Source organism: Oncorhynchus mykiss, chromosome 18, assembly GCF_057628025.1.
Source record: "Oncorhynchus mykiss isolate SJ-2025 chromosome 18, ASM5762802v1, whole genome shotgun sequence".
NCBI classification, from domain to species: domain Eukaryota; kingdom Metazoa; phylum Chordata; class Actinopteri; order Salmoniformes; family Salmonidae; genus Oncorhynchus; species Oncorhynchus mykiss.
In genome coordinates, this window is record NC_143039.1 from 68,744,380 (window position 1) to 68,761,818 (window position 17,439).

Below are 17,439 nucleotides of genomic sequence, written 5' to 3' on the forward strand. Positions count from 1 at the left end.
CAATTTAAATTCAAAGGGCTTTATTGGAATGGGAAACATCATTTCTAATTGTTTATTTCACATTTGTTTATTTTAAATTGCACTTGCTTTGGCAATGTAAACATAACAATAAACATTACACTCATAAATGTTTTAAAATAATATTAAATGTTATATTATGGCTAGTGTTGTAAAAATGCAAATAGTTTAAGTACTAAAAAATAAATAAACATAAATATGGGTTGTATTTACAATGGTGTTTGTTCTTCTCTGATTGCTTTTCAAATTCCTTGTGAGCTGTGTAATCTGAGGGAAATATGTGTCTCTAGTATGGTCATACATTTGGCAGGAGGTTAGGAAGTGCAGCTCAGTTTCCACCTCATTTGGTGGGCAGTGTGCACATAGCCTGTCTTCTCTTGAGAGCCAGGTCTGCCTATGGCAGCCTCTCCCAATAGCAAGGCTATGCTCACTGAGTCTGTACATAGTCAAAGCTTTTCTTAGTTTTGGGTCAGTCACAGTGGTCAGGTATACTGCCACTTTGTACTCTCAGTTTAGGGCCAAATAACATTCCAATTTGCTCTGTTTTTTTGTTAATTCTTTCCAATGTGTCAAGTAATGATCTTTTTGTTTTCTCATGATTTGGTTGGGTCTAATTGTGTTGCTGTACTGGGGCTCTGTGGGGTCTGTTTGTGTTTGTGAACAGAGCTTTGATGGCTTTGTTATGGAAGGTTTGGGAATGGCTTCCTTTTAGGTGGTTGCAGAATTTAACGGCTCTCTTTCAGGATTTTGATCATTAGTGCGTATCGTCCTAATTCTGCTCTTCATGCATTATTTGGTATTTTACGTTGAACACAGAGGATGTTTTTGCAGAATCCTGCATGTGTAGCCGATGCGAAATTGCTAGCTAGTTAGCGGTGGTGCGTGCTGGTAGCGTTTCAATCGGTGACGTCACTCGCTCTGAGACCTTGAAGTAGTGGTTCCCCTTGCGCTGCAAGGGCTGTGGCTTTTGTGGAGCGATGGGTAACGATGCTTCGAGGGTGACTGTTGATGTGTGCAGAGCGTCCCTGGTTCGCGCCCAGGTCGGGGCGAGGGTACGGACGTAAAGTCTAAACTGTTACACATGCATTGTCTCAATTTGTTGTTTGTGAGTGGACCCCAGACATCACAACCATAGAGGGCAATGGGTTCTATACCTGATTAAAGTATTTCTGGCCAGATCCTATTTGTTGATGATGAATTTTATCTTCCTTTTCACTATTTTCACTCATACACACCTGGGTCTACTATGAGACACACTTTTCAGTATACATGACCTCCTAAGCAAATATATTTCTGTGCCCTAATGTGTCAGCAGTAACAGATGCATGTTTTCCCCCAGAGCCCCTAAAAGACCACTACTCTCCCGGGGTTAAGTCAACATTAGCTAAGGAACACATGGAGCTCACTTCCTCCTCGGTTTAATATCGAGTGCTTGAGACTCAACGGGAACCAAGAGGCAATTTTCTTGAGCCTGATTTATATTCTAACGTATTAATTGACAATTACAAATGGTTTCAGCTGGGGGGGATACTGAGACTAAATTAATGGAGAAATAACTGATGTCTGTCCAAATCTCAGTAGGGGTGTAGGGTCCACTGGAGGTTGTCCACAGGCAGCCAGGCTAGCACCCTATTCCCTATGTAGTTTACTAGTTTTGACCAGGACAAAAGAAGTGCACTATATAAGAATAGGGTGCCATTTGGGATACAGACACCGTCTTCACAAAGTTAATCAGAGAACAGTGGAGAACAGTGCAATTAGACCTTACTTTATCTCCTGGTGGATATCCCCAGCTAGTATCCCCTCTAACCTACTCTCTGGTCTAAGGTACTCTCAAGGTTTCTTTCTACCCAAGGTGTTATTGCTCGCCACTGTCTATCGCCTCTGCTCGCCCTCCTTGGGGCGTAGGCCCGCATTGCTGTTAGTAAGCACTTTGTCCCAAATATATCTATAAAAAGCACTATTCAAATAAGACCTGATATGACATGATGACCCATTGTCCCCCCCACTATCTCTCTCTCTCTCTCTCTCTCTCTCTCTCTCTCTCTCTCTCTCTCACTTTATCTGTCTCTCTCAGGTGAGGAATGACTTGACCAATGAGCTGGAAAAGGCGGACATCCAGATCGCTGACACCGAGAGCTTCTCCAACGACCCCTGTGTCAACGTCAAGAAGCTGAAGGTGAGTGATCCACAGAACCTGTTAGAGTACAGCATAGGTACTTAGTGTACTGTGGAACCAGACCAGAACCCCTTAGGAATGAAAGTAATGAGTGTCTCATGGTGATCTTGATATTACTGTAGTGGCACCCGGAATGTTTCTAAGACCTTCCTGTCTAAGACCTTCCAGGAGTAAATGAACTGGAGGTCACACACATCAGATGTACTGTATGCCCTAAATGGTTTTATCATCTCTTGCGTTATACAGTACCAAGACCAGTATTCCTCTTCCTCAATACTGGTTGACACTGGTGTGTCTTAATGTGGTTATGTCAGTAGTTCTGAGAGTTTGGACAGTTACCCATAATGACCTGCTGCTGTTATTCACACACACACACTAGCTGTGAGCCTGTGAGCCCAAAGTGGAGCTGCAGTGGCCGATTATAGTCTTAGACAACACTGTCTAACGCCCTCACTCCCCAGGCTTCTCAGCCCTCACAACACTGTCTAACGCCCTCACTCCCCAGGCTTCTCAGCCCTCACAACACTGTCTAACACCCTCACTCCCCAGGCTTCTCAGCCCTCACAACACTGTCTAACTCCCTCACTCCCCAGGCTTCTCAGCCCTCACAACACTGTCTAACTCCCTCACTCCCCAGGCTTCTCAGCCCTCACAACAATGTCTTAACGCCCTCACTCCCCAGGCTTCTCAGCCCTCACAACACTGTCTAACGCCCTCACTCCCCAGGCTTCTCAGCCCTCACAACACTGTCTAACGCCCTCACTCCCCAGGCTTCTCAGCCCTCACAACACTGTCTAACGCCCTCACTCCCCAGACTTCTCAGCCCTCACAACACTGTCTAACGCCCTCACTCCCCAGGCCTCTCAGCCCTCACAACACTGTCTAACGCCCTCACTCCCCAGACTTCTCAGCCCTCACAACACTGTCTAAGCCCCTCACTCCCCAGGCTTCTCAGCCCTCACAACACTGTCTAACGCCCTCACTCCCCAGGCTTCTCAGCCCTCACAACACTGTCTAACGCCCTCACTCCCCAGGCTTCTCAGCCCTCACAACACTGGCTAAGCACCTCACTCCCCAGGCTTCTCAGCCCTCACAACACTGTCTAACATCCTCACTCCCCAGGCTTCTCAGCCCTCACAACACTATCTAAGCCCCTCACTCCCTAGGCCTCTCGGCTCTCTGATCAACTCACATCACATAAGAGCTGGCGAAGCCTCACACAGACACTCTCTTTCTCTCTCTGACACGCACACACACACACACGCACAAGCACACACACACAAACACACACAGAGAAAGATAACTATGAGCCTTTCTATAATATACATGTACTTGTGTAAAGCTGGCATTTTAAACTGAGAGTTAAAAATGCAAATTATCCGTCATCTCGCAATGCTTTAAAGCCCTCTCTTTGGAGCGGGACAGGCTGTGACAGCTCTGACACATGATTGGATAGCTCCTCTCTCATCTCTCCATTCGGTTGCCTGTCCCCCTGTTTCCATGTAATGTGATAAGAAGCGGTGACACATATCAGTCAGTCTGGAGGAGGAAGTGTTGCCATGGCGTCTGGTATGATGTGTGTAGCCACCAATAGACTGTAGTTCACATCTGCAGTAGTGATGGGATTCCTAGAGAGAGAGCGGCAGTCAGATGCTGTCCACGGTGATGAAAGAGACCACCACCATACCACCATCAGATAGGAACTGTACTGTACAGGGGCCGAAACAGACAACCACCATCAGATAGGAACTGTACTGTACAGGGGCCGAAACAGACAACCACCATCAGATAGGAACTGTACTGTACAGGGGCCGAAACAGACAACCACCATCAGATAGGAACTGTACTGTACAGGGGCCGAAACAGACAACCACCATCAGATAGGAACTGTACTGTACAGGGGCCGAAACAGACAACCACCATCAGATAGGAACTGTACTGTACAGGGGCCGAAACAGACAACCACCATCAGATAGGAACTGTACTGTACAGGGGCCGAAACAGACAGCCTCCATCAGATAGGAACTGTACTGTACAGGGGCCGAAACAGACAGCCACCATCAGATAGGAACTGTACTGTACAGGGGCCGAAACAGACAACCACCATCAGATAGGAACTGTACTGTACAGGGGCCGAAACAGACAGCCACCATCAGATAGGAACTGTACTGTACAGGGGCCGAAACAGACAACCACCATCAGATAGGAACTGTACTGTACAGGGGCCGAAACAGACAACCACCATCAGATAGGAACTGTACTGTACAGGGGCCGAAACAGACAGCCACCATCAGATAGGAACTGTACTGCACAGGGACTGTTTCTCTTGTGTGTCTGTGTGTCTCTTTCTTTCTCTTTATCTCCCATGCACTCTTTCTTTCCTCACTCGCTCTCTCTCTCAATTCAATTCAATTTCAATTGAAAGGCTTTATTGGCATGGGCAACATATGTTATGATTGCCAATGCAAGTGAAGTCTCTCTCTCTCTATATATATATATACATATCTCTCGCGCTGTTTCTCTTTTTCTCATATACTCTATCTCCCATCTCTCTGTCTCTCGCTCTCTTTCATATTCACTTGTCTTTTTCTCTCCTTTTCTCTCTCTCTCTTTTTTTCCATATGTCTCTCTCAGGGGCGCCTGCACGCACACACACGCACACACACACGCACACACACACACACACACACACACACACACACACACACACACACACACACACACACACACACACACACACACACACACACACACACACACACACACACGCACACAAAGTAAAACTCCTCAGAATGGATTAAGAACAGAGAGGTAGCTGTCAGGAGCACACCACAGGAAACTCATGTGTCTGTGGAGAAGCTGTGGCCATGTACCAGAGGTGTATACATTAAGAACTAACTGGAAGAAAACGTGACGAAAAATAAAATGACTAACCTACACTTTTCCAATATCAAACACTAGTTTTCGTTGCAAAACGTTTTGCTATAGGTTTGCTACGGTGTGCACTCATGAATAAACTGACTCCAGCCATATCACAAAACCCACTAACATCTTCAATGGAATTACTGTTTGATCAACTAAAGATAATACTGACAATCAAACCAAGACTCTGCAATAACCAACACTGCTACTTCCAGCACTAATACCATTACTAGTGTGTCAGACACTTTATTGCCTGTTAGGGCATAACCATTTTTGGAGCCACACGTCATTGTCCACTCGGCAACATTTCCCTACCTGTGCTTTCAAATTGATGTAGTACCTTTGGTATTCCAAATCCCTGAATAGCTGAGAACTGCAGTATGTGTTTCTCACAACACTGCTGCCTCTGGTTCTAACTCATCAGTATCACACCTCTTCTCACAACACTGCTGCCTCTGGTTCTAACTCATCAGTATCACACCTCTTCTCACAACACTGCTGCCTCTGGTTCTAACTCATCAGTATCACACCTCTTCTCACAACACTGCTGCCTCTGGTTCTAACTCATCAGTATCACACCTCTTCTCACGACACTGCTGCCTCTGGTTCTAACTCATCAGTATCACACCTCTTCTCACAACACTGCTGCCTCTGGTTCTAACTCAACAGTATCACACCTCTTCTCATAACACTGCTGCCTCTGGTTCTAACTCATCAGTATCACACCTCTTCTCACGACACTGCTGCCTCTGGTTCTAACTCATCAGTATCACACCTCTTCTCACAACACTGCTGCCTCTGGTTCTAACTCATCAGTATCACACCTCTTCTCACAACACTGCTGCCTCTGGTTCTAACTCATCAGTATCACACCTCTTCTCACGACACTGCTGCCTCTGGTTCTAACTCATCAGTATCACACCTCTTCTCATAACACTGCTGCCTCTGGTTCTAACTCATCAGTATCACACCTCTTCTCACAACACTGCTGCCTCTGGTTCTAACTCATCAGTATCACACCTCTTCTCATAACACTGCTGCCTCTGGTTCTAACTCATCAGTATCACACCTCTTCTCATAACACTGCTGCCTCTGGTTCTAACTCATCAGTATCACACCTCTTCTCATAACACTGCTGCCTCTGGTTCTAACTCATCAGTATCACACCTCTTCTCACAACACTGCTGCCCCTGGTTCTAACTCATCAGTATCACACCTCTTTGTTTAGACTAATCCAGTGGTTGGATGGCAATACATCTCCTAATGTTTATGTAATACATCTCCTAATGTTTATGTAATACATCTCCTAATGTATCTGTAATACATCTCCTAATGTATCTGTAATACACCTCCTAATGTATCTGTAATACACCTCCTAATGTATCTGTAATACATCTCCTAATGTATCTGTAATACATCTCCTAATGTATCTGTAATACATCTCCTAATGTATCTGTAATACACCTCCTAATGTATCTGTAATACATCTCCTAATGTATCTGTAATACACCTCCTAATGTATCTGTAATACACCTCCTAATGTATCTGTAATACATCTCCTAATGTATCTGTAATACATCTCCTAATGTATCTGTAATACATCTCCTAATGTATCTGTAAGACATCTCCTAATGTATCTGTAATACATCTCCTAATGTATCTGTAATACATCTCCTAATGTATCTGTAATACATCTCCTAATGTATCTGTAATACATCTCCTAATGTATCTGTAATACACCTCCTAATGTTTATGTAATACATCTCCTAATGTATCTGTAATACATCTCCTAATGTATCTGTAATACACCTCCTAATGTTTATGTAATACATCTCCTAATGTATCTGTAATACACCTCCTAATGTTTATGTAATACATCTCCTAATGTATCTGTAATACATCTCCTAATGTAACTGTAATACATCTCCTAATGTATCTGTAATACATCTCCTAATGTATCTGTAATACACCTCCTAATGTTTATGTAATACATCTCCTAATGTATCTGTAATACATCTCCTAATGTAACTGTAATACATCTCCTAATGTATCTGTAATACATCTCCTAATGTAACTGTAATACATCTCCTAATGCCTTATTATAAGATCAGGGTTCTTCAACTGTCTCCTGTCCTGGAGAGCTATTGAGTGGGCAGGTTTTTGTTACAGCCCAGCACTAACACACAGGATTAAACTGGTCACGGTCCAGACTGAATACCACATCGGTCAGTCGGTTGTTTGACCAAGTGTTTTAGTGTTGATCATTAGACAATGTCCATTATTAGATCTAGTAAAGGCTCTTGCTATGGAGTAATCATCAAAGCCAGACGTGATGGTACTGTAATGGGTAAGACAGTGTCAGTCTATTAAACAGATAGACGTGCTCATGAACAGGCCTAGTTTGCCTCATACAGGTTGTGTCCCAAATAGCATCATTTGGCCATGTGCCCTTGTCAAAGTAGTGCACTATATAGGGAATAGGGTGGCATTTGAGACTTAGCCCCAGATTTTAGTAAAGCCATGTAATCATGCCTAGTGTTGTGTTACACATCCTCATTGTGTTTGTAGTGTTACTACATTAACCCAAGAGTAAAGTGACTAACAGCATCGCCAACATGGATTAATCAACCGTCTGGGAAGCTGCTGCCATTGGTTAATACATACTGTACTGTAACCACCTGACTTGAAAGTGAATAAGAATAGCCATTACAAAAGTCCATCCCAGAGACCAGCAGGACCCAAACAGAACAACCTTTAAGCAGCTACCTGCAACAGTTCCACCTGCAACAGGTCCACCTGCAACAGTTCCACCTGCAACAGTTCCACCTGCAACAGGTCCACCTGCAACAGTTCCACCTGCAACAGTTCCACCTGCAACAGGTGCCACATGTCAATTAGAGACCACTAGTACACATTTAGAATTCTCACAATAAAACTCTGAGACATTCAGTCCAGGGACCATTTTTCCAACCGCGGGACCCAATCTGATGACCAATCCCCCCCTGGTTCCAGGGCAGAGGATGGTGGATATTATCACGTCTCTCTGGGACGGTATTGTCCATATTCAGTTCCCTCACAGCTGGAGACATTTGAGTTAAGTGCCTTCCTCCAGGGTACAGGGGCACCATTCAGGCCTGGGAGGAACAGAGCCCTACGAGAGCCAGGTTCAAGACGAGCCAAGGGGCTCTGAAAATGACAAGTGTCTGCAAAGCAGAGTGGTCCACAAAGAACCCCCAACTACTCTGCTTTCTCCCAGCATGCACTCTGGCTCTGATGAGTACGGTCCACCATGGCATTGTAGGTATTGTGGGGAAAAGTGGCCTTTTGATTGGGGTTTCTGTAGCGATAAGGGAAAGCAGGTGGCGACTGTGGACCACACGCCATGCAGGGTTGTACGGATGGAAAATCACCCATGGAGGTACTATAGAGGTATAGAGGGCTGTTACGGCTAATAAACCTATATAATTCGTGGCTACAGCATTGGCATTTCAAGACCCTTTTCATTTTGTAAGGCATTGGATGTGTGTTTTACTTTGACCCATAAACAACCTAGAATTACATGACCAGAAATACAGAAGTGGTTGATTTTTCATCGCATTTTATTTCCCGTTGGAATTATGTTCTGAGTGTGTTACGCATAGCGTGTTTATTGGATCTAAAACATACTGATATGTAGCATTATAATCCTATTTAGTTCATCCAACACCCTGAGGCCATTGGAGCTGTGATGACAGAGGCTTGTGACTCCCCACTGATAAATGGATATGTGACATATGTAGAATGTCTCAGCTTGGCTTGAGTAACGGTCTATTGAACTTGAATCATTATTCAGTATAAAGGGTCAGATCCAAGGCGCAGAGAGACACAGCTGGTGTTTTGGCAGAGTGAATGGCAGAACTTGTATTAGTCACTAATCAGAGGACACACAGGCTAAGATAATGCATTTGTATTGTTAACCATCTACAGAGCCTTCAGAAAGTATTCACACCCCTTGACTTTTTACACATTTCGTTGTGTAACCATGTGGGATTCAAATGGATTTAATTGTCATTTTTTTTCAACAAAGTGGAAAGAAAATTCTCTATATAAATGTTTTACATTTATGGTAAATAAAACACTAATATACTGTATCTTGATTAGATACGTATTCAACCCCCTGAGTCAATACCTTTGGTAGCGATTACACCCGCCCACAACCGCAGGGCTCTCCAGAGGGTGGTGCGGTCTGCAAAACTACCTGCCCTCCAGAACACCTAGAGCACCCGTTGTCACAGGAAGACCAAAAAGGTCATCAAGCACAACAACCACCCGAGCCACTGCCTGTTCACCCTGCTATCATCCAGAAGGCGAGGTCAGTACAGATGCATCAAAGCTGGGACCGAGAGATTGACAAACAGCTTCTATCTTAAGGCCATCAGACTGCTAAACAGCTACCACTAACTTGACTTTAAATCATTGGCCACTTTAATAAATAGATCACTAGTCACTTTAATAATGCCACTTTAATAATGTTTACATATTTTGCATTACTCATCCCAAATGTACAGTCAGGCAAAAAAGTGGTTGAAGTGTACCTATGATGAAAATTACAGGCCTCTCTCATCTTTTTAAGTGGGAGAACCTGCACAATTGGTGGCTGACTAAATACTTTTTTGCACCACTGTATATACTGTATTATATACCATCTATTACATCTTGCCTATGCTGCTCATCCATATATTGATATGTATATATTCTTATTCCATCCCTTCACTGCGATTTGTGTGTATTAGGTAGTTGTGGAATTGTTAGATTACTTGTTAGATATTACTGCACTGTCAGAACTAAAAGCACAAGCATTTCGCTACACTCACATTAACATCTGTTAACCATGTGTATGAGACCAATAACATCTGTTAACCATGTGTATGAGACCATTAACATCTGTTAACCATGTGTATGTGACCAATAACATCTGCTAACCATGTGTATGAGACCATTAACATCTGTTAACCATGTGTATGAGACCATTAACATATGTTAACCATGTGTATGAGACCAATAACATCTGTTAACCATGTGTATGAGACCATTAACATCTGCTAACCATGTGTATGTGACCAATAACATCTGCTAACCATGTGTATGTGACCAATAACATCTGCTAACCATGTGTATGTGACCAATAACATCTGCTAACCATGTGTATGTGACCAATAACATCTGCTAACCATGTGTATGTGACCATTAACATCTGCTAACCATGTGTATGTGACCAATAACATCTGCTAACCATGTGTATGTGACCAATAACATCTGCTAACCATGTGTATGAGACCACATTTTTTGCAGGTTTACTTTAGTGCCTTATTGCGAATATTATGGAATATTGTTATTCTGTACAGGCTTCCTTCTTTTTACTCTGTCATTTAGGTTAGTATTGTGGAGTAACTACAATGTTGTTGATCCATCCTTAATTATCTCCTATCACAGCTCTCTAACTGTTTTAAAGTCACCATTGGCCTCGTGGTGAAATCCCTGAGCTGTTTCCTTCCTCTCCGGCAACTGAGTTAGGAAAGGGGCCAGTATCTTTGTAGTGACTTGGTGTGTTGATACACCATCTAAAGTGTAATTAATAACTGCACCATGCTCAAAGGAATGTTCAATGTCTATTTATATTTTCTTTCTACCCATGTACCAATAGGTGTCCTTCTATGCGAACCTTTGGGGAACCTCCCTGGTCCCTGATTGAAAATGTGCTTCAAATTCAATGCTTGACTGAGGGACCTTACAGATAATTGTATGTGTGGGATACAGAGATGAGGTAGTCATTAAACAATCATGTTAAACACCATTATTGCAACTTAGTACGTGAATTGTTAAGCAAATGTAGGCCTGCCACAACATAGGGGTTAAATACTTATTGGCATTTCAGCTTTTCATTTTGTATTAATTTGTAAACATTTCTAAAAACATAATTCCACTGACATTATTGGGTATTGTGCAAAGATCAGGGACACAAAATCTAAATGTAATACATTGAATAAAATGTAGGCTGTAACACAACAAAATGTGCAAAAAGTTGAGGGGTGTGAATACTTTCTAAAAAGAGTGAAACGTTTACAGTTGAAGTTAGTTAATTTTACTGATGACAAAATAATGTATGTTGTGAAATATATGTATATGTATGTATGTATATGTATACCACCGTTCAAAAGTTAGAAATGTCCTTGTTTTAGAAAGAAAAGCACATTTTTTAACATCAAATTGATCAGAAATACAGTGTAGATATTGTTAATGTTGTAAATGACTATTGTAGCTGGAAAGGGGAGATTTTTAATGGAATATCTACATAGGTGTACAGAGGCCCATTATCAGCAACCATCACTCCTGTGTTCCAATGGCACGTTGTGTTAGCTAATCCAAGTTTATCATTTTAAAAGGCTAAATGATCATTAGGAAAAAAAAATGCAATTATGTTAGCACAGCTGAAAACTGTTGTTCTGATTAAAGAAGCAATAAAACTGTCCTTCTTTAGACTAGTTGATTATCTGGAGCATCAGCATTTGTGGGTTCGATTTACAGGCTCAAAATGGCTAGAAACAAAGAACTTTCTTCTGAAACTCGTCAGTCTATTCTTGTTCTGAGAAATGAAGGCTATTCCATGCGAGAAATTGCCAAGAAACTGAAGATCTGGTACAACGCTGTGTACTGTACTACTCCCTTCACAGAACTGGCCCAAATCAGAATAGAAAGAGGAGTGGGAGGCCCCGATGCACAACTGAACAAGAGGACAAGTACATTAGAGTGTCTAGTTTGAGAAACAGACGCCTCACAAGTCTTCAACTTGCTTCATTAAATAGTACCTGCAAAACACCAGACTCAACATCGATAGTGAAGAGGCGACTATGGGATGCTGGCCTTCTAGGCAGTTCCTCTGTCCAGTGTCTGTTATTTTGCCCATCTTAATCTATTCTTTAAATTGGCCAGTCTGAGATATGGCTTTTTCTTTGCAACTCTGCCTAGAAGGCTACCATCCCAGTTGCCTCTTCACTGTTGCCGTGCTTTTTAATGGTGTAAGGGGAAATTATTTATCGGAAATGGCAAAGAACTGTTCACCCATACTGTGGTTAGCTGGTTAGAAACACAGTTGAAGTCGGAAGTTTACACACACTTAGGTTGGAGTCATTAAAACTAGTTTTTCAACCACTCCACAAATTTCTTGTTAACAAACTATAGTTTTGGCAAGTCGGTTAGGAATTCTACTTTGTGCATGACACAAGTCATTTTTCCAACAATTGTTTATAGACAGATTATTTAACTTATAATTCACTGTATCACAATTCCAGTGGGTCAGAAGTTTACAAACACTAAGCTGACTGTGCCTTTAAACAGCTTGGAAAAATCCAGAAAATGATGTCATGGCTTTAGAAGCTTCTGATAGGCTAATTGACATCATTTGAGTCAATTGGAGGTGTACCTGTGGATGTATTTCAAGGCCTACCTTCAAAGGCCTACCTTCAAACTCATTGCCTCTTTGCTTGACATTATGGGAAAATCAAAAGAAATCAGCCAAGACCTCCACAAGTCTGGTTCATCATTGCAAGGAATTTCCAAACGCCTGAAGGTTCATCTGTAAAAACAATAGTACGCAAGTATAAACACCATGGGACCACGCAGCCGTCATACCACTCTCCTAGAGATGAACATACTTTGGTGCGAAAAGTGCAAATCAATCCCAGAACATCAGCAAAGCACCTTGTCAAGATGCTGGAGGAAACAGGTACAGAAGTATCTATATTCACAGTAAAACGAGTCCTATATTGACATGAAAGGCCTCTCAGCAAGGAAGAAGCTACTGCTCCAAAACCGCCATAAAAAAAGCCAGACTACGGTTTGCAACTACACATGGGGACAAAGATCATACTTGTTGGAGAAATGTCTTCTGGTCTGATTAAACAAAAATAGAACTGTTTGGCCGTAATGATCATTGTTCTGTTTGGAGGAAAAAGGGGAGGCTTGCAAGCAGAAGAACACCATCCCAACCGTGAAGCACTGGGGTGGTAGCATCATGTTGTGGGGGTGCTTTGCTGCAGGAGGGACTGGTGCACTTCACAAAATAGATGGCTTCATGAGGGAGGAAAATTATGTAGATGTATTGAAGCAACATCTCAAGACATCAGTCAGGAACTCAAAGCTTGGTCACAAATGGATCTTCCAAATGGACAATAACCCCAAGCATACTTCCAAAGTTGTGGCAAAATGGCTTAAGGACAACAAAGTCAAGGTATTGGAGTGGCCATCACAAAGCCCTGACCTCAATCCTATAGAAAATGTGTGTGCAGAACTGAAAAAACGTGTGCGAGCAAGGAGGCCTACTAACCTGACTCAGTTACACCAGCTCTGTCAGAAAGAATGGGCCAAAATTCACCCAACTTATTGTGGGAAGCTTGTGGAAGGCCACCCGAAACATTTGACCCAAGTTCAACAATTTGAAGGCAATGCTACAAATACTAATTGAGTGTATGTAAACTTCTGACCCACTAGGAATGTGATAAATGTGATAAATCATTCTCTCTACTATTATTCTGACATTTCACATTTTTAAAATAAAGTGGTGATCCTAACTGACCTAAGACACGGAATTTTTACTAGGATTAAATGTCAGGAATTGTGAAAAACTGAGTTTAAATGTATTTGGCTAAGGTCTATGTAAACTTCTAACTTCAACTGTACATCCTCAGTCGAACAGACCTTTTCTAGACTTGATACATGTGTTACTACCTTAGTGTACATCCTAAATGGCACCCTGTTCCCTACATAGTGCCCTTCTTTTGACAGAGCCAATAGGGGATAGGGAGAAGGGTACCAGTTGTGTTTTGATAGACATGCGCACTCCCGCATTCGAGTCAAGCATTACTCCTACCCCCTTCCTTCCTGTATCAAAATTTAATCACATGATTTTGTGTGATTGTATGGGTTGGGGAGGTCTATGCAGTTCACCACCATGCAGAGTGGTGACAGACAGATTGCTCTTGTCAGAGGCAGAGACGGGAACCTCACACTTCAAACCTCGCTACTCAAAGCTCCTGCTACTTTGAGGAGGTGGTGAACTATTTACTGACTCAATCATGCTAGCATGTGCTCTCAATTCCATGTAGATCTCTCCTCCCTGGCCCTGTGGATAGGAAGTAATTCTCTGCGCTGACACTAATGGCTGTGTTGTTATGGATTGACACTTTGTGGCTTGATATTGCAGCCTCTGCCCTATAGCTAACAAAGAAACACCAAGTGTATATCTCAAATGGCCATTTGGGACTTTGCCCAGCACCTATATCTACACCATCAGACCAGTTCCCTGTAGCCCTTACACTGATGAGGTGACAGTTACCTGTAGTCCTTACACTGATGAGGTGACAGTTACTTGTAGTCCTTACACTGATGAGGTGACAGTTACCTGTAGTCCTTACACTGATGAGGTGACAGTTACCTGTAGTCCTTACACTGATGAGGTGGCAATTACACTGATACAGTGCCTTGCGAAAGTATTCGGCCCCCTTGAACTTTGCGACCTTTTGCCACATTTCAGGCTTCAAACATAAAGATATAAAACTGTATTTTTCTGTGAAGAATCAACAACAAGTGGGACGCAATCATGAAGTGGAACGACATTTATTGGATATTTCAAACTTTTTTAACAAATCAAAAACTGAAAAATTGGGCGTGCAAAATTATTCAGCCCCTTTACTTTCAGTGCAGCAAACTCTCTCCAGAAGTTCAGTGAGGATCTCTGAATGATCCAATGTTGACCTAAATGACTAATGATGATAAATACAATCCACCTGTGTGTAATCAAGTCTCAGAATAAATGCACCTGCACTGTGATAGTCTCAGAGGTCCGTCAAAAGCGCAGAGAACATCATGAAGAACAAGGAACACACCAGGCAGGTCCAAGATACTGTTGTGAAGAAGTTTAAAGCCGGATTTGGATACAAAAATATTTCCCAAGCTTTAAACATCCCAAGGAGCACTGTGCAAGCGATAATATTGAAATGGAAGGAGTATCAGACCACTGCAAATCTACCAAGACCTGGCCGTCCCTCTAAACTTTCAGCTCATACAAGGAGAAGACTGATCAGAGATGCAGCCAAGAGGCCCATGATCACTCTGGATGAACTGCAGAGATCTACAGCTGAGGTGGGAGACTCTGTCCATAGGACAACAATCAGTCGTATATTGCACAAATCTGGCCTTTATGGAAGAGTGGCAAGAAGAAAGCCATTTCTTAAAGATATCCATAAAAAGTGTCGTTTAAAATTTGCCACAAGCCACCTGGGAGACACACCAAACATGTGGAAGAAGGTGCTCTGGTCAGATGAAACCAAAATTGAACTTTTTGGCAACAATGCAAAACGTTATGTTTGGTGTAAAAGCAACACAGCTGAACACACCATCCCCACTGTCAAACATGGTGGTGGCAGCATCATGGTTTGGGCCTGCTTTTCTTCAGCAGGGACAGGGAAGATGGTTAAAATTGATGGGAAGATGGATGGAGCCAAATACAGGACCATTCTGGAAGAAAACCTGATGGAGTCTGCAAAAGACCTGAGACTGGGACGGAGATTTGTCTTCCAACAAGACAATGATCCAAAACATAAAGCAAAATCTACAATGGAATGGTTCAAAAATAAACATATCCAGGTGTTAGAATGGCCAAGTCAAAGTCCAGACCTGAATCCAATCGAGAATCTGTGGAAAGAACTGAAAACTGCTGTTCACAAATGCTCTCCATCCAACCTCACTGAGCTCGAGCTGTTTTGCAAGGAGGAAAGGGAAAAAATGTCAGTTTCTCGATGTGCAAAACTGATAGAGACATACCCCAAGCGACTTACAGCTGTAATCGCAGCAAAAGGTGGCGCTACAAAGTATTAACTTAAGGGGGCTGAATAATTTTGCACGCCCAATATTTCAGTTTTTTATTTGTTAAAAAAGTTTGAAATATCCAATAAATGTCGTTCCACTTCATGATTGTGTCCCACTTGTTGTTGATTCTTCACAAAAAAATACAGTTTTATATCTTTATGTTTGAAGCCTGAAATGTGGCAAAAGGTCGCAAAGTTCAAGGGGGCCGAATACTTTCGCAAGGCACTGTATCAACGTCTAAAGTGCCGATATCACCGTTTATTTGAATGTGATAAGACGCTCATATATACCTATATAATACTATATAATAATATGATATATGTCCTTTAGCAGCGTATGGCTGGTCCCGGGAATTGAACCCAATATCCTGGCATTACAAGCTTCATGCTCTACCAACTGAGCTACAGAGAACCAACATGACAAAATCCTCGCACTAGGACAGCTGTTACATTTGTTTAGGAATTGTTAATGTGGTGATATTTGCATAGCACATCTCACACTGCACAGTACAGAGTCTTCAGACAGAGCCTAGACTATGTATGTTATGCAAAGTGTACTATTGTGATGTGATTGCTGCTAATGATTAGCTGCTTGTAGCGGAAGGCTAACCCTTTTGTCTATTATGCCATCTCTTTAGGATAATGACGTAAGGATCATTATCGGACAGTTTGATGAGAACCTGGCCTCCAAAGTATTCTGCTGTGTGAGTATTGTTTGTGTATATATATACACACACACACACGCACACACACACACACTTGCACACACTCGCACACACACACACACACACACACACACACACACGCACCCACGCATGCAGAAACACACACACACACACACACACACACACACACACACACACACACACACACGCACACACACACACACACACACATCAAGTTGTCGAACATATAGGTGTGGCAGATGTTTCCCATGTATGGTATTATAACCATAACCACCATTATGAGTGTCAGTAAAATCTGAAATCCTATTCATATTGACATTAATGACTGATATCTCAGTGACCAGTGTCTTACAGAACAGCATACCACTGACATGACTGTCTCAATGACCAGTGTTTTACAGAACAGCATACCACTGACATGACTGTCTCAATGACCAGTGTTTTACAGAACAGCATACCACTGACATGACTGTCTCAATGACCAATGTTTTACAGAACAGCATACCACTGACATGACTGTCTCAATGACCAGTGTTTTACAGAACAGCATACCACTGACATGACTGTCTCAATGACCAGTGTTTTACAGAACAGTATACCACTGACATGACTGTCTCAATGACCAGTGTTTTACAGAACAGCATACCACTGACATGACTGTCTCAATGACCAGTGTTTTACAGAACAGCATACCACTGACATGACTGTCTCAATGACCAATGTTTTACAGAAC

The 17,439-nt window shown here is 42.4% G+C and overlaps 1 protein-coding gene across 1 annotated transcript in view; it reads left to right on the plus strand.

Moving 5' to 3' along the window:
* The window catches only part of LOC110496654 (gamma-aminobutyric acid type B receptor subunit 2), a 445,152-nt gene that overhangs the window by 301,328 nt on the left and 126,385 nt on the right, over positions 1–17,439 (plus strand). Inside the window, exons 4-5 of the mRNA XM_036953439.2 lie at positions 2,096–2,197; positions 16,659–16,724. Coding sequence (XP_036809334.2) covers positions 2,096–2,197; positions 16,659–16,724 — 168 coding nt within the window. The remainder of the gene's footprint in view (positions 1–2,095; positions 2,198–16,658; positions 16,725–17,439) is intronic.